At 37.6% G+C, this 21705-nt stretch overlaps 2 protein-coding genes across 2 annotated transcripts in view; both read right to left on the minus strand.

Annotated features, from left to right (window-relative positions):
- Window positions 1-21705, minus strand: part of LOC309487074 (exportin-5-like) — a 449972-nt gene that overhangs the window by 127207 nt on the left and 301060 nt on the right. The window lies entirely within an intron of this gene.
- wdr11 (WD repeat domain 11) overlaps window positions 1-21705 on the minus strand; it is a 101309-nt gene that overhangs the window by 49367 nt on the left and 30237 nt on the right. The window contains exons 6-10 of the mRNA XM_082154597.1: window positions 15952-16117; window positions 10210-10312; window positions 9455-9659; window positions 4193-4293; window positions 3086-3265 (exon numbers count right to left, since the gene is read on the minus strand). Coding sequence (XP_082010723.1) covers window positions 3086-3265; window positions 4193-4293; window positions 9455-9659; window positions 10210-10312; window positions 15952-16117 — 755 coding nt within the window. The remainder of the gene's footprint in view (window positions 1-3085; window positions 3266-4192; window positions 4294-9454; window positions 9660-10209; window positions 10313-15951; window positions 16118-21705) is intronic.

Raw genomic sequence — 21705 nt, forward strand, 5'->3', positions numbered from 1 at the left:
GCATTTCAGGGAGTTCAGCAACAGTGCGCACTGATATAGAGAAAACTCCCGCCGGAGGGACTGTGCTTTGGAACTTTGCAAAGCCTTTTCATGCTTAAACAGCAACATTACACACAAAAGAAAAATTAACACATAAAAAACCTTAATAGGATCCCTTTATCAACTAATCATGATTCTAGTTATTGCAGTTATAGATCCTTGCATAATTATTAATGTGTTTTATTAAACTGTGATTATACATCAATTAAATTCAATTGAAAACAATCAAACAAGCCAAGTCGTGACCAGCAAACAGCCGGCACAGACCCAATGCATCGACTAGTGTGCAACAACCCATAATCAAACTGTGATGCGTTTCAAAATATGTAGTAGCTTGTGATACCCAGCTCTAAAAGAGATGTTTGCTAAAGTCCATAGAATCATTTGGCACAGAATAATGTACACAGGGTAATTGTAGCAGGCGCCACAGTGTCAGATTATATGCGCATAGTCTATTCAAAGAGAGAAACATGCCATTATGTATTGTACGTAGACTAAACTGATTGACTCTGATGCATCCAAAATTGCACAATTGTCTGGCTTCAAATGTCACACATACAAATGTCGCATATGGACCTTCTTTCCCTCAAGTGCCAGATGACCTCTCGTCAAGATCGCTTGTTTGAAGTTTTTAGATGTTTTAAAAAAAAGCCACCATTGGGAATGATTCAGAAACAGTCCTTTGAGCACTGAAGCAGAAAGAGAGTTTGAAGCTCTGTATCTTCCCTGAGGCAAAAACTGTACTATGGAGATACTTTAGAAATGCATCCGTCAAGAAGGATTCTCGTTACAGGGTATTGACAACTGCAGTGTGCTTGTTCAGTTGGATGTATAGCGCACTCGAGGAGCTACAAAACATCATCAAGACTGGACCGCTGTGTTGACTCCAATAATGAGATGACAAGTAGAGAAAATTAGACCACCAATCACAGAGCTCAAATTACAATTTGCAAGATCCGTGGATCGAACCATGGGTGAAACCTCATTTAAAACATATTGATATTTCTACAATGCAATAAAACAGATTTTCACATATTTAGGAGGTCTTTAAGCTGTAAAATATGTTCCGTTTCTCTGGTACTCAGCAACAGCTGTAACTCAATTGGAGCTCTATTTTTAGCCACAGCTAGCTGAAATCATTAGCCTACAAAGTTTCATATGATTTTTTTTATTTTTTTTCTTACACTTGAGTTTTTAATATCTGTGCAAAGCTTTCAATCTTTGCAGAACGTTTAATTAAGAGATGATTGAGTAAACAGAACATCTTTGGCCTTGCTGGTTTGAAATGCTGTGATGAATGACGTTTGCATTAGATTTTATCAACCAAAAAAAATTTCATTTCAGCTCATATGATTTCCTTTTCTTGGCTCATTCACTTTGCTGTCAAAAAATCAGGTCGCGCTCACAGAAAGACTGGAAATGTTACTTGTGTAAAAATCAAACTCCATCTTATACACGATATGCTACCGTGATTTTGAGAATGAAATATATTAATAGTTGAACTCCATCATTCAACTGACCAGCATGTCATGTCGGGGTGTGAGATTTGTATCGTCTACGATAATGTTGTAACTTGTTTTAACAATGTGCAAAAAACTTTCACTGTGTTGTAGCTTATTAAAATGCAGAATTAAAAAGCCTCCGAAATTCAAGATATGGGGGCAAAAAAGTTTTTGTCTAATATTCATATAATATTTAACATAGTTCCTCAATATCACATGAGTGCAGTTTTTTCTTGAATATCAGCACGACTGCAAATGTGATAATGATTTTTATTCAACAGTTCAATAAACAAGTAAATATTGTGAGTTTCATTTCAACTTTTATTTTTTTTGCCAATGAAAATAGTTCCAAACAAAGCCAAAGTCTTCGAGCAACACACCCGCTGTTATGTTACTAAATCAATCTGCCTTTTTAAAAGAATTGGATGAGTCAGTAATTCAATGGCCCATTTATTTAGGCAGTCACTTCATTCCTGAACGAGTCAGTGATTTGAATGAATGACTGTATCGGACTAGTTTTCTAAACAATGTTTGACTTACAAATCTTAACACCTGACTCAGTGATTTTATGTGTCAATTTGTTCGTGATTAACGTCTCTGTGTTTATTGCAGAAGTAGGAGTGTGTGTTTTCTAGAAGTGGGTGTTACAGAAGGCCAAGCTGTGGTTGCAAGCATCACATATGTTGTTTTCTAATGATTTATTTTTATATACTATAAAAACCTTATTTAAATGAATGTCACACGAGTTTATAGAAGTGGCAACCTATACTAAATCCACGTAAATGAACCGAGAAATCTAAACATGTATCCTACCGTATGCTGATATTAAAATGGCCAGTCTTAGAAGTTTCCGTGATTAATTCTCTCTCTTTAATTAATTTTATTACAAAACTTTTTTCGTTGAATGCTGCACATATTGAAAGGTAATAATACAGATGCTGGGGTTGCTATCATTTTTCATTACATTATCTCTGAATAGACTTCCTGTAGCCAATCATTTTCTAAAGCTAGGGCAATGAAGAGACCAATCGTATTTTAGCTGAAATGCTACCAGAAAAATATATTCTAGGATAGACTGAAGTTGTGTGTGGGGAGGGAAAGGGGGAAGAGAGACATTTTAAGGAAATTAAAAGGAAGTTAAAGGAAGTTAAGAATAAGCAACTTTTACCGAATAACTTCTGATCAGTTACAGACAAAAGGCATTTGGGCCAAACTAAACTGATTCTGGGCTTGACGCCCATGACACAGACAAACGGCACCCAAGACAAAGCCAGAAAGCCACTGTCCAGGTCTTTAAATTGTCTTTATCTGTTCTATTTGATGAGAGTTGAGATTGCACACCAATACTTTGCTGTGTGTGTGTGTGTGTGTGTGTGTGTGTGTGTGTGTGTGTGTGTGTGTGTGTGTGTGTGTGTGTGTGTGTGTGTGTGTGTGTGTGTGTGTGTGTGTGTGTGTGTGTGTGTGTGTGTGTGTGTGTGTGTGATTAAATGTCAGCTCTATAATGTCGGGGGAAAGCGTGTGGTCTCTGCATGTGCAGTACTCACCCACGGCCAGTAAGGGCTGGTAGTGGTTGATGTTCTTGGTGGTGAGCGGAGGACACATCCGCAGGGAGAAGGGGGGCAAGGGCAGGCCAGACAACAGCCCTGTCAACAGGAACTTCAGATGTACCTCCTGTTGATCTGCCAGGGGTCGCGGGGAGTCCACTCCAGAAATCAGACTGTGACCTGGAACAGCGACAGATCACATAATTGATCTAAATGAAACAACAGAGCAGCTCTTTGAGGCAGTTGAGCGAAAAGAGAGAAGTAGGCCATTACATCCAGATCTTTAATTCAGCTATTATTTTGTCCTGTGGACTATATGAAAACATCTGTTATGTAAAATAGCCTTTTCAGGAAAGTACAACATTTTTATGACCCTCCTATTTTGTTAAAATTATTAACACTTTAGAGATTCTGTAAGTGGCATGTGAACTTATTAATGCAACAGTAAATAGATTTAACAGGAAAAAAATGAGCATGCATGATTTTTTTATGATTTTAAAGAGATAGAACATGTAGCCTGAAATCACATTAAAATGTTGGAATAAATTTTTGTATTATAGTTCATAATTTTTTTTTAATAAACCAATTGCAAATAAAATATTAATAAATTATTCAAATTAACTTGTACAAAAATTTTTGATGTTTGACCGACACCCACAGTCCTCCTCAATTTGTGCACTGCTTTTGCGTTGTTTTTGATGCTTGAAAGCATCAGTCCGCATAACTCTTCAAAATCCTCTTTTTGTGTTCCAAAGAAGAAAGAAAATAATTCAGGTTTAGAACTCTTCTTTTAAGACCCAAACGCCCACCAAATGCCTATGATTAAAGACACAACAGGAGATAAACCAGGCCACAGGCTATGAGTGTTATCAGTGCTGGGCTTCTAAAAGGGAAAATAAGATGTGCAGATACTGTAAAAGACAGATAGCAGAGTGAGGCCACAGGGTCTTCAGCCTGGAAATATCTCCTCAAGTCAAAGGCTAGGAGAATGAAGCCTGAGACTGTTTAAATGAGTTATATTTAGAAGCCAGGATAAGGCAATCACGTGGAAGAAAAGAAGTGTGTGTGTCTGTGTGTGTCTGTGTCGGAGTCGGATGGCTATCTTACCAATCATTGTATTCAGGGAAAGATCCGGGATGCATTTTTGATTCGGACGTAAAGGTGTCCCACAGAAATTCACGGGAGAATACAGAGGAGGCAAGCCAGAACTGAGAGAAAGAAAATGTACAGTGCATGAACTAACAAAACATGAAAAATACAATACATTTTATTGAACAAACATATAAACAGTATAAGAAATCTGACAACAATTGCACAATTTAAATATGAGTATGTTTTTTTTACTTAATGTTCAATATTATTGATCTGACTGGACTGACAGTATTTGACGAGAACTGAGCTGAGCTGGAAGATGACATCACTGTTTTCTCCAGAGCTGCTTTATAGCCGAATTGAACTAATTTAATAATTGATGATCTTTAAAACGGAACTGAATCATCACTGAAGCTGAACAATTAATTTTTTTTCTTTTCTTTTTAGAGCTGTGTTACAGCCGCATTGAACTATGTTTGAATCATTGAATCCTTATTTCCCTGCAGATCCCTGTAAAGCTGCTTTGAAACAATCTGCCTTATATAAGTAAGGGATAATATACATCCAGCCGGTTGTTCTCTCAAAATAACCCCGACAGGATGGTGAGGACCCCGACGCGAAGCGTCAGTCTTGATCAGCCTGAAGAGGTTTATTCTGAGAGAACCACCGGCTGGATGTGCATTATCCCGCTTATTACACGGCTACTTGCAACATAATTAAATAATTAGACATGAAATATTGATCTAAGTTAAAATATTTTATTAGGTCTTTAAACGCAAAGTTTCTGCCGAGAGAGCAGTTGCAGCGGCAAGTTCAAACTAAACAGACATTTAAAGCTGCAGTAGGGAACTTTTAGAAAACGTTGACTTAGCCTGAAAATTTGAACAAGCACAGCTTACAGGCCACTCCCCCTCGCTCCACAGCCCTCCCTCCACAGCTCCTCCCCCAACACAACAGAGCCTGCCGTGAACGCACAGGCTAGTAAACAGGACCACCGATGACGGATAAACAGTTATCGCACATTCACTGGTAGGGACGAAAACATCAACAATATGCTTTATATTGACTATGGTCTGCCCATACTTTGACTTCAAACTTGGTCCTCAAATCATTACGTATTTTGCAATACATGTAATGTAACTTCATAACCTTATCACCCTGTAGCCCAAGACTGGTTGCCCACTGAAGCTAAGCAGGACTGAGCCTGGTTAGTACCTGGATGGGAGACCTCCTGAGAAAACCAGGTTGCTGCTGGAAGAGGTGTTAGTGAGGCCAGCAGGGGGCGCTCACCCTGTGGTCTGTGTGGGTCCTAACGCCCCAGTATAGTGACGGGGACACTATACTGCCAAAAGAGCACCGTCCTTCGGATGAGACGTTAAACCGAGGTCTTGACTCTCTGTGGTCATTAAAAATCCCAGGATGTCCTTCGAAAAAGAGTAGGGGTGTAACCCCGGCATCCTGGCCAAATTTGCCCCATGGCCTCCTAATCCCAATACTGTGAAGCTGCTTTGATACAATCTGTATTGTGAAAAGCGCTATACAAATAAACTTGACTTGACTTGACTTAATCATCCTCATATACTGATTGGCTTCATCACTGTCTCCTCTCCACCAGTAAGCTGGTGTGTGGTGGGCGTTCTGGCGCAATATGGCTGCCGTCGCATCATCCAAGTGGATGCTGCACATTGGTGGTGGTTGAGGAGATTCCCCACTTCTATGTAAAGCGCTTTGAGGTCTCAGAAAAAGCGCTATATAAATGTAACAAATTATTATTAATTATTATTATTATAACGTTGCACTCTTTCTATAAGTTATAAATAGCTAGCAAGATAATATAACGGCAACGTTACAGTATGTAAGTAATTATTCTAGCGATGTGTAATGCTAAATAAGGTTTGCTAGTACATTATTTCAGCAACATGACAATGAATAAGCAGGTTTCAATTGTTGCTTTGCACAGTGCGTGACATTTTATCTGTAGGCTAACGTTATGTTATGCGGCCAGAGTTTTGACACTGAGTCAATGGCCTCCGACGCGCTTGTTTATCGTCATCGGTCTTTTTCCGTTTACCTGTCTTTGTTGTATGAGCTGGTGCCACTCGAGAAATTGGCAGTTTTGGTTGTTTGTCCCTCATTAGCAGAGCTGCGGCACACCGGCTATCTTGATTTTGAACGACGGTACGCGCTGTGCGAGAGAGGGGTGTGATCAGCGCGTACACGAGCTTGATTGACACTGCTAAGACACTCCTCCTGGCTCTGATTGGTTGTTTCTTACCGGGAGCGGTGTATTTCTGCAAATGGCAATAGGACCACTGGGAGGAGCCAGAGGAGCATGATTTTTTCACAGATTATCGGTCTCATATTCTACTGTCAGGACATAATGACAGTTTTGACAAATATGTAAAAAATAAATTTTTACAAAAGTTACCTACAGCAGCTTTAAGAGATACGGTATACAGTCATTCATACCACTTTACACAGCATTTCACCACATAAATAATTATGGGGATAAAATATATTGATTTCAGATTAAACTGTTTTAAAATCAGACCTGTTTGTATCTCATAATCCAACAGTGTACAAAACAACAGTCACAAAATGGCAGCGGCTGCATTTGTATGAAACAAGAGAGACCGAGTCCACGATACTGGATGGCATAATTAAATAACTGTACACAAAATATTGATTCGACTGAGTTTTAATAATAATAATAATAATAATAATTCATTACATTTATATAGCGCTTTTCTCAGCACTCAAAGCGCTTTACATAGAAGGGGGAATCTCCTCAACCACCACCAATATTTTGTTATATTTTGTAATATTTTATTAGCTCATCAAACGCAAAACTTCCACGAAGAAAACCGTTCCTAATAGGCGTATAGCGCTGCTCTTAGTAACCCGGATGAGCCTGCGTTATCTGTTTTCAGCGGTTGTTATCTGGGAATAACTTACACTGGATGGCGCTATTGACCAATCAAAATCAAGTATTCCACAGAGTCGTGTAATAAAGCGCTATTAAAGGGATAGTTCACTTTGAAATTAAATTTTGGTATGTTTTAGCTTACCTCAAGGGCATCCAAGATGTAGGTGTCTTTGTTTCCTTGAGGTAAGCTAAAACATACCAAAATTTTATTTCAAAGTGAACTATCCCTTTAATAGCGCTTTATTACACGCAAGAATTTTAAAGTTGTCATGACATGAGAAATCAAATTTGTCTTGATCTTTTGACATAATAGAGGTCTTTGTACCATTAAAAAAATTTTTTTTCATAGCTCAAAACATCCTCATTATAAACAAAGCATTTATTTAATCAAGCTCCAAAAACGACTTGTTTTGATATTGAGGGATCTGTGACATCACACGGGAAAATACATTTGCCTACACTGAATGAGAGCGTTGTGTCAAAATCAAATAGAAGCCATTATAATGACTGAGGAGCCGAACATTAGAAACGTATCATTCCAGACAGAGGGGCAGAATGAATGTGGAAAATAATTGTTTTTCTGCATATATATATATATATATTAGGGGTGGCACGGTTCACAAAACCCACGGTTCGGTTCGTATCACGGTTTTAGGGTCACGGTTTTCGGTTCTGTACGGTTCTTGTTGTTGTTTTTTCTTTTAATCTTTAACACTCCAAAAATTTACTTCAGCATATGATATATAGCTGAATTATCTAATTATTAATTAATTTATTTCATAAATGGGGTGTGTTTGCAAAACGCAGCTTCTCATTTCCCGTGGGCTGTGTCGGACAGTTATTTGTCACCACTTTTTGCCAGGGTTGATATTATGTCCCAGCACGGATGTACCAATACAAATAAATAAAACATTTCCAGTTAACTAGCAAAGTATTCGTTTCGTTCGTTTGTTAAATAAGAAGCAATCTAGCGCTGAAATGTGTTTTTTTTAATCAAGTGATCAAAGTGCTCGTTGCCGTTGCGATCAGTGGCGCTGATACAGTGTTCTCGTGGCTCGCGCACACACCGCAGCGGCCGCACATTCTTCACTCAGACGCGCGCTTCAGTCCGTTGAGGAGACTCTAGGCTACTCTATTCGTTCCGATGAAATCACAAAACAAAATTCATACAAATCTGTCCCTGCTTGATATACAACCGCTGATAAACATAATCGGTTTTGATGAAAAAGAAAAATATATACGAGTGCAGATTAGAACTCAGAACCTTTGACACGCTTGGCAAGTTCTGCCACTGGACCATTAAAGTACATACCGGTACGTGGAACAGTCGATCTATGTAGCCTATTTATTCACGTGAAAAAAACAACATATAGCCTAGTGGAGTTGATCTCATTAAATGTCTAAGTAAACCCAGTGTACTATTTAAATCGATTGCTGGACATTGTAATGTTATTCTACATTTGTCTGATTTATGATTTAGCATTGTATTAGCAGTAGCACGGGCACAAGGCTACATTGCGCATGCGTCGAACCGTGCGACGCACACACGCACCGAACCGAGACAAGCGAACCGAACGGTTCGGATGTTTTTTCATGTACCGTGCCACCCCTAATATATATATATATATATATATATATATATATATATATATATATATATATATATATATATATATATATATATATATATATATAAATAAATTAAAATTTAGCAACATTATAAGTAAACCTCAAGGAACATTAAAATAATAAAAAAAATCCATGTCATGACCCCTTTAAATGCACATGGGAATATCACAGTGCAGCATGGCCCTCAAATAGGTTTCACTTTCTTTTGGAAAAATATAACTTCTTATTAATTTTTTTATCTGGATTTTGGGATGAAATATATCTTGGGCATGTTAAGTTTCATAAAATGCATCTTTTTATTGTGCTTTTAAAAACCGGCTGTAAAAAAATCTAATCAGAATGTATTGGTGTGTTTTATGTAGGGTTGTCCTGATATGATAATTCAGTAGTCGATACCAATACCAGTGAAATCATATTTTTCTCAATAACAAGATCGAAAACTAACGCCATTGGTTAAGTCAGAAAGTAATATGCTGAATAAGTCCGATTAATTAAATTAGATTTAAACGGTGTGTAAAATTGATGCTCCAAGAAGGTATATCAAGTAAAATCAGCAAAGCCTTCATTATAGTAACATTTGTAAGTCTGCTACATGTCTACCAATGTAAATCAGTTCCACCAGCAGGTTTTGCAAGGTTTTTTTATTTATTAATCGTCTATGTGAAACTGAAGAACCCATTGTTTTCATATTCAGTACTTTAATATGTTTTGAAAAACTGTACCTCAGGTTGGATGAAGATTTGCTGGCATGAGCTTTGAGCTCCCACAGCATCACCCTTCCATCACTGACCACCAGGGCGGCACTGTTCTCATTGACAGGACAGATCACCACTCGGTAGGGCCGCACGGTCTTAGTCACACGGATAGCGTCACACTGGGAGCGGAGATCGTATACCAACTCTTGGACATTCTGCTCTGGGTCAGCCACTGGAACAACCACAAAACAGCGACTTTTATATGGTATGGGAATCTGAGTGCTAAATGTAAAGCAAAATGATCTAAAGGGCTTAATGTAGAAAACACGATTACAAAGGCAACTAAATGATATTCATATATTGCAAATAAAACAAAAAGCATTACAGAAGATCATTCTCATCCCCTACACTCTCAATTCCAGTTGTTACCATCAAAGAGTGTTTTTTAGGCAACAATGGGCAAGGAAAAATGTGTATCAGATGTAAGTTGTCCCAACAGTAAATGTCATGAAGTTGAATTGAAGTAGACATGGATTTGTAGGCATATATAGATGTACATATGAGAATGTATATTTGTGTGTACGATGAAATGTTATGTGTGTATATAGTTAGAATTTTTTGTGTTGATGTCTGTATGGAGAAGCCAGACACAAATTTCCACCTTGTGGACAATAAAAGTAACTAACTAACTAACTATGTACACCATAATTATGATGTAAAATGACTTATATGCCTCAGCCCCAGACTGAAGAACAGATGTGAAGGAACAAAGGCTGTCTTGCCTGATTCATTAGGAGAAGGTGTTGTGCAGCGACACACACGCAGGGTGACGCAACCGTTCTCGTGGAGGCAGTAGAGAGCATCTCTCTGGGCACAAGGAATCACCTACACACACACAAGACAGAAAGCATTAGATGCTCCAATGTTTTCCCAGCCAAATTTGAGACATCATATTATAAATCACAAAAATGTACAGTCTTAATTTATGTATATATATATTTATACCATGGTCTGGGTGAATACTCGATTCTGATTGGCTGCAGGGTGTCCATTAAAAAGTGATAGAGGACACCTAGTAAAGGAGTTCGGGTGAAACTGACTGTTTACCGTTCGAAATGAATAAATAAATGCGCTGGCTACATCAGCTGTGAGTAACCATAGCAACAGGCAGTAAACTGAAGGGTTCTACGAGCTGAGCGGACTATAAATAAATAAACCGTCAGGCGTAACCAGGGAAACCAAGTTATTGTTTGTAAAAACTTTATATTTCGATTGTAAAACTAATTAAAATATAAACTAATGTTTTAAAAATGTGTTATTTGGCAAGTGACCATGGTATAAGCGGGTTAATGCCCTTCGAGGTGTCCATTGTCAGGTATTAATGGACTTCGGCGGAGGACCTCCGCTGCGCGTCGTACGGTTCACGCCTCGCCGTCGTCCATTAATACCTGACAATGGACACCTCGAAGGGCATTAACCCTTACATAAGGCATGGTATAATGCAATATAAGCACCAAATATGAAGCTCTTTTGTCGAACTTACTGCTATTTTTTAACACTTAACCTGTTAACCCCGTGTTTAGCACAGATCTGAACTTAAATGTTTGCAATTCATGAATGGTTTGGAATACAGACCTAAGTTTGCTCTCTTTTAAAAGAAACTCAGAAGGTTATTGCAGAAGTGATTGCACTTCAAAATAGGAAAATGTAAAAAAGTTAAAGAAGTTTAAGTTTACATTAAAACAAATGTACTGAAGTAAACTTTTATATATATATATATATATATATATATATATATATATATATATATATATATATATATTTTACCCCCCCCAAAAAAAGAACGAGTTCTCAGATTGATATAAAAAAATCGAAGTCATATCTTTAACCAAGTTGTGTTGCAAATTTGAAGTAGATATCACAAACATTAAGCCCGCTAAAAAGTTGTAAATATAATTTCCATGTTAATGCAATGTTCAATTTCAAAATGGTCTCCATAGGATGGATTAGGAGCATTTAAGCTTCCGGATGATACCTCATTTATGATGGTTACTAAAATATGTGATAGCAAAAAAAGGCAATAAACAAGAAGTTTCCCACTACCAGGACACTGACAGTTATTAGCCAGCCAGAATGAAGGACCATCACCTTCAACTCAACCTTGCAAAGACAGAACTGCTTGTGGTCTCAGCCAACTGAACGCTTCATTACAACTTCTCCATCCAGCTAGGTTCGTCAACCATAACTCCATCCAGGACAGCCAGAAACCTTGGAGTTGTGATTGACGATCAGTTAAACTTCACAGACCACATAACTAGAACTGCAGTCCTGCAGATTTTCCTTATTTAACATTACGAGGATCCTTCCTATCGGAGCATGCAACACAACTCCTTGTCCGAACTCTTGTTAAAAGAAAAATAATAAATTTGGTTTTGAAACAACATGATAATGAGTAAATAATGAGAGAATTGTCATGTTTCGGTAAACTGTTCTTTTAACAATATCTGTTTTGCATATTCAAATGGTCCACATTTCGGCCTCTATGTACACTGAATATTAAAAACAAGCGTTGGTTGTGAGTATTTGGGTTCTGGTAAGAGAACTAGGACGAATGTGTGAGCCTTCAGTGTGTGTTATTGGCTTATGCCAGGCTCCCACGGTCAACCTAGATTCAGAGTATGAGAGCTTGCAGCTGCACCATCAGTCATGCAAATTGCCTTCCTGACAAGTGCTTTATAACACTTAATGCATAAGCGTGCGTGTGTGTGTGTGTGTGTGTTTGCCAGAACTCTGATTGAGGGGAGGGGGGGGGGGGGGGGGGGGGCTTTAAATACAATTGAATTTGTTTAATTACAAATTTAATCAACAAAACACAATAAAACAGATCAGAAGACACACTGGCATTATGGAATGCACATAGATGCTCAAGAAATTACATTTAAATGGATCATTCTAAAAACAAGTGCCATTTGTGTCACACATTTACAGTACATATGTGTAAATAATTGTGAACACCAGTGAACAGGTGATGCCCACTTTTAAATAGGGAATTAATTTGATAAAATGCATGAACTGAGCATTGTGTCAAGTGTCTATGAACGACATGGGCGGTTCTAGATCCTTTTTGTGTAAAAACAGCCCCCGTCTGTGATCTTAGCCCCCTGAAACTATCAAAACTTATTTAAAAAGTATCATTTTTACTTTTATAAAAAATTCAGGGCATATTGAGGCTGGAAACGGGCGTCTCTCAAAATCAGTTTCACGAAACGTCCCATGTAGGAGGTCATATTTTCTTTGATTTTTTTGGATAATTTGCTAGCCTGCCCTAGGGATGCACCGATACCACTTTTTCCAGAACGAGTCCGAGTCCGATACCAATACTTTTATTTTTGGTACTCGCCGATACCGATACCTGTATTTTCACTGCATTTGTCATTTTCAAATGTATTGGTAGAGAAACCAAAAGAATATAAATCATATTAGTTGGCTTAATTTATTCATCAAATAAATATTTCCTTCAGTTATTTTCATGCTTAATTAAGCCTGCTAAAATGCAGTGTATGAGCTTATGTTACTTTCACTCTTCATTCTATTGCTCTATCATATTTTATCTTTCATTTAACAGTACAGCACATATTCCAGAAGGGCTCAGTGCTGAGGATTGGGTCAGTGGTACAAATGTTTAGACACCAGTGAAATATCAATTCTTTATTCCAATTTTGATACTACAACAAAAACTACAGTAATCAATCAAATGTGGAAAAAAACACAGCATATTCATTACTGAAGAAATTAAATATAGATGGATCTTTTTGTAAAGTTACAAAAGTCAAGTCAAGTGAAGTCAAGTCAAGTATATTTGTATAGCGCTTTTCACAATACAGATTGTATCAAAGCAGCTTCACGGTATTAAATTAAAATAATACAACAAAGTTTGTTTCAAGAGGAATTTATTGATTGATAAAATTAAATTAAATATCCCCAAAAGGTAGCCTATTTAGTCAAGAGCAGTGAGTAATTGATTTGTCCTTTGTTTGATTAACATTAAAACACAGCAGCAGGTTTATAAGACCGAACGCACGGGCCCCATTTGAATATACTGTCTATGTTCACTTGAATTCATCAGTAGCCTTCAAGCAAGAGATGAGAAAGACAATTCAATTCAGTATTCGCGCGCTGAGACACTGGTTTTCGGGGAACGCGCTTTGGATGTTTGTGTTCACGGACCTTCTTGACCTGCAAACGTCCTATAATAATGTAGGGAACCACTCGTTATGTCAGTTAACGTAAATAATAAGCTACATAATGCCTCGTTTGACTTTTTTTGCCATTGCCATTCGACTGAACTAGTACAAACTTTCCACTGACGTCAGTGAAAAACTGCTCGTTTTTCTCTTATCAGCTCGCCCACCACAGCTATGTGTTACTTTATTTCATTTAATATTCCACTAATAAGATACATTTACTTCATAGACAGTCGTCTTTTTTTATCCCCATTATACTTTCTGTTGTCCGTGTTTCTTTGTCAGGACACAAGTGTACAAGCGCTGCCTGGTATCGGTTGTTGTTATCGGAGCGAGTACGAGGACATGAGCTCAGTATCGGCCCGATACTGATACTGGTATCGGTGCATCCCTAGCCTGCACCATTCAATGTCTGAGGAAATTTGCCATCTCGAATTAGCTAGCCATAGTACAGAGCCCGCAGATGATATTTCAGAAAAAACACATCAAAATGTGTTGTAATGCCTGATTTCTTTAGTAAAGATCGCTCCGAACATCCTCCAATGGTAACTTGTTGGTTGTAAAAAATAAAATAAAATAAAAACATGCTAAAAATTGGCAAGTCAGCCTTTAGTCATTTCAGTCCCATGCTTTGGTACTCTCTACCTGACTACCTACATGCAGTCGGCTCAATATGCACTTTTAAGAAGTATCTCAAAACACTTTTGTTCACTAGGACATTTCCTTGATTTATTTTATTGTATTTCATTTTATTATCTTATCTCTATCATGTGTGTACATATGATTTTCATTTCTGTGAATGCACACGTGTATTTCTCTTCTGTAAAGCACTTTTTAAACAATGTTTTTAAAAGGTGCAATATATATAAAGCTTTGCCTTCTTACTTACTCCTCATACAGTTACACTTGGCTCGGTATTGACTTTGAAATTCCATACTACTCACAAACTGTTGTTAGATATCTATCCGCAGTGTTCCCATGCCTGCCGCTCGAGTTATCAGAGAGTAGCTTATTGATATCTGCAGTTGCAGGTAGCATTTTTGTGGGGGCTTTTTTTCAGGAGCAGTGATGTATTTGGGTTAATGTTTTCCACATTGAGCACTCTAGCCGTATTTGGGCTTAGCCACCACAGAACAATAGCGCTTCGCCCATATTATAGTGACAATATTATTCTGTCTGTATGTCAGTATCTCTGATAAGTGCTTCTCTATCTGCTTGAATGAGTGCCGTAAATGAGGTGTCAGAGTCAAGGAGTCTCTGTGTCTCTTTAAGCATTTCTGCTCGTGTTTAGCATAAGGAGAAATAATCACGTCTCCCATGCTCTTCATGTGAGAAGCACTATCTGTGTGGCATGAGAGTCTGTTAACAGCCACCACAGTGTTTATGGTGCACGACAAGCAAAGAAATTGATGTTCTGTGTCTTGCAGTGAAATGTTTTTGGTTTATTTGTGTAAATGTGTGTAAAATCTACACTCGCCAAGTGCCAAATGCAAGTAAAAATCGGCATTGGTGACTGTATGAAATGGTGTCAGTCGCTAGTTGGCCAGTAACAATTATGTCAAAAAACGCCTGTCTCGACGAGTATCCTAGTAAACATAGTTATGTCTTTAGACGCAAACACAAAACACATTATCCGTGTGCGCATTCGGTCTTAACGTGACAGCATCCTAATAATCCTGCATTTTTAATGTTAACCAAACAACAAAGGACAGAGAAAAAACACTCACTGCTCTTGAACTTTAAAAGGATATGAAGACTATGCAGTGTTATTTATTTGATTAGCCTTCTTTATTTAATTTCGGTACCTGAAAACTATTAGACCTGGCTGAAGAGCACTGTTTATTTTATTTGTATGTATTGTATTGTATTTATTTGTGCTTTTAATTTGATTGTTTGTTCTTATTTTATTACTGACTGTTTACTTGTCTTTAAAAATGTAGGCTTTTCAATTATATTAGTTAAGCTAGTAGTTTTAGCTGTGGTATCTGGAGGAATGTGAATTTTCACGGGTATTTACAATTTTGATGTCATAACTGCCTGTTTTTGTGTCACGGCTGATAAAAACATATTTTTGGCTGGTAAATTTTATTTTGTGGCAGGCGTGGCAAAAAATTTGTTTAATTTTTTTTTTACTGTACCGAGATCCCTGTATCTGTTTTTTTCAGATGGCACAATGTAGTTCATTAAAACACAAAAAAATCACTTTATCAAACTAAAAAAGGTACCCATTCTAATAAAGCATGCAGTCTATTACATTCGCTCACACACACACACACACACCTGTATAAAAGGCACTCCGGAGCGCTCGATGGCGACCACTCCGACGGTCTGACTGAGCTCCAGGTCTAGGACGAGGATTTCTCTGGGGTACAACAGCAGCATGTGGTTCCTCTTAGATGGCAGATATGACAGCTGGAGACAGTCATTAAGAGTCACTGCTTCAGCCCTGCAAACACACACACACACATAGCCATGTCACATTTAAAACATCAATTTATCCTGCTTCAGTGTTTATCCATGGCCCAACCAGCTTTTGCGTACAATTCTACAACACAAATCAGATCACTATGCATCTTTATCCAAAGGTGTTCAATGGTAAATGGTCTTGCGTAGTCAATTGCTGTGGGTTAATTGGTGTCGTCACTATCTGACTACTTGATCTTCTTGTGCTTCTCAATTAAAGGGTTAGTTCACCCAAAAATTACAATTCTGTCATAATTTACTCACTCTCATGTCATTCCAAACCCGTAAGACTTTCGTTCATCTTCAGAACACAAATAAAGATTTTTTAATGAAATCTGAGAGATTCTGTCCCTCCATTGACAGCTACGCAACTACCACTTTGACGCTTCAAAAAGTTCATAAAGAGATAAAGTATGGGGTTAGAATTGTTCCGATTTACAAATGCACAGAAAACGGTTCACAAATAAATGCCAGGCAGAGTTGTGTTTGTGACATAAAACACATTTGTAAATATATATATTTTATTTGCAAATCTCATTTTATTTATTTGTGAGTTTTATAACTTTTTGTGAAACTCTTTACATTTATTTGTGGATCTTAATCTATTTATTTGTGAGTTTTATCATTTTTTTGTGAAACTCTTTACATTTATTTGTGGATCTTAATCTATTTATTTGTGAATTTGATACATTTTTGTGATTCTCCTTACATTTTTTTGTGAATCTCAATCTACTTATTTGGAATAATGCAACAATTCTAACCCCATAATAAAGGAGAAGAAGCACAATTGTTGTTTTGTTTTTTAATTTCATGTGAAATACAGCAATCAACACTTGAGTTGTTGATATTGCCCGTGTCTGCATGTATGGGGTTGGATAATTATCACTATGTCTTGATTTAGCATTGTTGCTGGTGGTGTGATTTAAATGCATTCATTTAGCAAGGATGCATTAAATTGATCAAAAGTTACAGCAAAGACATTTATAACGTTACAAAAGTTTCATATTTCAAAGAAATGCTGTTCTTTTGAACTTTCTATTCATTGAATAATCCTGGAAAAAAATATGTATCGCAGTTTCCACTGAAGTTTTAAGCAGAATGTTTTCAAAAATAAGAAATAATGTTTCTTGAGCAGCAAATCAGCATACTAGAATAATTTCCAAAGGTTCATGTGACATTTAAGTGAAGACTGACAAAAATGTTTGCCATTACATTAGTTTTAATAGGTTTGCGTGTTCTTTTTGTCCACTTCAAATCCTCTTAACATTATATGTGTGTGTGTGTGTGTGTGTGTGTCTTTAAACGAGTCATGTGAGAGTAATTACATGAAACAGAAAATGAACCAGCACAGATGTTTTGTCCATGGCAATGCTTTTTTCACTACTGTAAAGTGAAGTGACTGGCGGATGTTTTCCATGCACAGCGTGCAGACTCAATCGATTTTCATTGCTCGTTTTTCCCATTATCGTTTATTATCAATTTTATCTATTTGTTGTTGCAGCCCAGGAAATGATAATTTCTCCGTCTGAAAACTGGTACATAACAACCCTGACACACTAATGTTGTCTCTGGGAGAGCCGTAGATGAAACAAACAAAAGCATGTATAAATTACACATGCTGTGATCCAGTTGCTTTCAAAATACATGAATGAAAAAAAGAAATGAGCAATGAGAACAAAGAAATGCAAAATTGTTTCTAGAACAAAAAAAACAACAACAATAAAAAAAACTAAGTAAAAACAGCTATTAACAACATTCATCTTGCCTAGTTGTATATGGCATTATAATATTCCTGCAATAGAATCCCAAGCAGTCAGAAGCAGTGTGGCGTTTCTCCTGACTGAAAGTTGTGTTAGTGGTTATTTAACTTTTGAGGACATCTGATATAGAAGACACTGAAAAGAGCAGTCATTACTTGAGTAAGACTGGGAATCGTTAGGCACCTCAAGATTCATTTCGGTTTCGATACTGTGACCATTCCTGGTCTACTTTTTTTCTTTCTTTTTTTTAAGGCACAATATGTAGGATTTTTGTATTAAAATATCCCAAAACCACTAGCACAGTGTTATATATTTTGTTGACTTGAGTACTTACATTATCCCAAACGTTTCCAACAATCTGTTACAATCCAGAGAAATCAGCTATTTTAACCAGTGTACGATTTCCGAAGGTGAAGAAGGAACCGGCAAACGTTAAATGTAACCGCAATAGACATAAAAAATGAGAGGAGCGCCAGCGGCCGACTGCGGCATATAAGCATAATTAAAGCCTAGTTTACACGTACACAGAGTTTTTCTTGTCCACACAAGTATGGTTTAAAAAAAAAAATCTCTGTCCACATGAAAACACAAAAACATGCCATGAAGTGCTGTCAAGAGCATGCCAAACCAACAGGTGGTGATATAACCCTAACCGTAAAGCCATGTTGGCCAATCAGAAGCCTGAATAAAGGTTATTACCCGTTCCGGTAGGCTAACGTGTTGTCATAAGCGGTGTCCTGTGTAGTATTGCATTCCTGACGCCTCTGTTCTGCAATATAATGGGAGAACTGTGCATGTATCTATATACATGTGAGAAGCCCTGTAAGCACATTATAAGCAGCAAAATTTTGGCTAGATCCGCCATTGCACAGACTCGCCTCAACAAAGGAGATACCGGAGCACAATCTGATGTCAAACAATGAAGATAATAGCGCGAGCTCCAACGTCACAAGCCAAAATCTCTGGTTTCACCGTCTACACGACAACACTGCAACCGGAGTTTGTGAAAATATTCACGCTGGCAGGAGTTTTCAGAAAGGTTCGGTTTCAGTGGCCTGATTCTGCATTTGCGTGTGGACGAACAGCCAAACCGCATAGAAAAAGCTGAGGTTTTGAAAATACCCATGTTCGTGTGGACAGGGCCTAAAACAGCAATGTAAAATATCCCAGGCCTGGTCCTCTCTCACCCTTCACTGTCGTCATCCCATGGGACTCGAGGCCGGTGTGTCGCACAGGTATCTGTCTCTTATTAGCAAATCACTCCTCCGGCTCGCTTCGCCCTGATTTATACCACAGTAACATTGATACAACTTTAATACATTATCTCATCAATGAAACATGATTTCTGCCCGAGTCCCATCGGATTGCTTTCATTCAGCTGTGGAGGTGAAGACGACAACTCCCATGATTCCACCGAATCCAAGCTCATTCACGCTCATATTGTTATAGTTTTGAATAAGCGACCACTAGTGACGAAACTTAGGGTGAATCCAGGGTTGATCGGGACACTTTTTTCCTGAATTCACCCTACATAATGTGTGATGGAGAGACACTGAATTTGTCTTCCATCACTGTTTTTACTGTTCCTATAAATTTTTTATATATTTACGTGGGGTTTGCTGTTTTATATTTCTTGTTTTAGCTGAGTGGGAGTGGCCTTGAGGAGAGCATGAACAGCAGTGCTCACTGCTTATTTTAGCTATTTATGTTGTGCAAATGTATGTGTTGGTTTTATCCGTCCTTTTTTTTGTATTTATTGATTTGTTTTAACTCTTGTTCTTAATCATATTGTGTATTATTTATTAATCATGGTAAAGCAAGAGTTCATTTTACAAAAAAAATTTATCCAATTACGGAAAAATGTGTGTATTTAAGGCAGCCGTCACTAGTGGAAGAGGGATTGGGTGGATCGTGGTTTTTGAGATTTGAATAAGGTTATTAAAGCGCTGCAAAAATGCACTGAAACTCTGGCCTCAGATAAAGAGGAGAGTTTGTACTGTTTTAGTACACAACAGTTCTAGTTTTTATTAATAACATCTTTTATTTCTCTTAACCATATTTATTTGCACATCTGCTGTTAAACATCTTTTTGGATGCCAACATCGCCCTGGTTTTGACTTCATGGTGCGATTCTCCTTGTGACCGTTCGGGTCTCTATCACACTGTGCCTTTAGTTAACTAGTTTAAACGATTTTAATTAAAAAATATATTTATTTATTTACTTATTTGATTAAAAGTACTTTTAAAATAATTACAAAGGAATGATAAATAAAAACAATTGTATGTTTGTAATTTCTATGTAATTTTCAATGAACTAAATATAGCTTCAAAACATTCAAGCAAACAGTCAGTAATAACAAATAAACAAATTACAAGCAATAAACAAAGATTGCGCGCCTAATGTGATAATTAACCAAACTGTGTTTGTGAACACAACCATGTTAAGGACTCAAATGCAGGACTGACAACTGTACTTTGTTGCTGTGTGAACATGACCTGAGTTTGGTTGAACGACTGTCCCAGGTTAAACACGTTAATCCCTATGGATAGCATCTTTGGCATGCAGAAACATTTATTAATTGTTCAATTTTGTAAAAATAAACAAAACAACAAAGTACACTTATAGTAATGCACATATATTTAATATATGATTAAAAAATCAGTCAAAATCATATGGTGTGAATCTCAATAAATATTTCTCTGTCACATTTGACCACATAACTCCAAAAAAAGAAGCCGGCCTGAACAGTATGCATGAGAAAATATTCTTGCAGACTCACTAGTTATTTGTATGGACATTTTAAAATGATCAGGCTTAAAATGCCAGAGCAAAAAAAGTGCAAGACAGAAAAATCATGATTAAAGGATTTGTCTGGAACCAAAAGAGCACGAAGTCAGTCAGGGTTGGCAGGGAGTATGTGGTTGGCAGCGAGCGTGGGATTGGTCAGGTGTGTGGTCCTGAGGAACTGTGGTCATCCATAACAGTGTCCCCTAAGCTAAGTCTCTCATTCTTCACTCCTACATGCGCATTCAGAAGAACACAAGCATGCTCTTGCTCTCTCACACACACTCTTGTTCTTTTTTAACAACCACTTTATCTATTTTACGCTACAGAGAGAAGTTGTGTCTAAAAAGGGCCCTCGAGCTTGTGTGGCCTTCGGCTTGCGAAGAGAAAAAAAGAGGACAGATATGAGGCTTTATTCCATAACGAGGAAAAAACACACACTACCCACAGCGACAGCATCATTAAAACCCAAAGTCAAGGCTGACCCCACTATCATCCGTGTTTACAAAAGTGTTTGTAACAGAGTGGGCAGAGTGAATTGAAAAAAATAATGATTACAGTAAAAAATACAGACATTATGTTCCCTTTGATAGGTTCACTTCGATGCTGTGACAGTAGCTGATTCTATGGGTGGTAGCGATTGTCGGAAGCCTGTATAGACACGCCAATCCAATGTATTGTATATCCACGTCATCACGCCTTAGATTTCTTCTTTAAGAAGAGATTTATATGGCCTGTGCTTTCTTCAAGGATATTTCATTAATATTATTTGTACTTCAGCAGCTGCATTTCACATTCTCCTTGAGGAACAGTGCAAGATCTTAGAAGCAGACTGGTATACTACTAATGCAGCTGCCTCTGACTTCACCAATGAAATTGGTTCAGTGCATCAGATGTATATTAGCATACCAGCAATTGAGGATAAGTTCGCCGGCTTCTTCCTGTAAGTTGCGGCCTCAACTGCCATCAAAACCTTGCAGGATTGGGAACTCTAACATGGCAGCTGGTAATGCTGCACACTATGGC

Source organism: Leuciscus leuciscus (assembly GCF_965113295.1).
Source record: "Leuciscus leuciscus genome assembly, chromosome: 22".
NCBI lineage: Eukaryota > Metazoa > Chordata > Actinopteri > Cypriniformes > Leuciscidae > Leuciscus > Leuciscus leuciscus.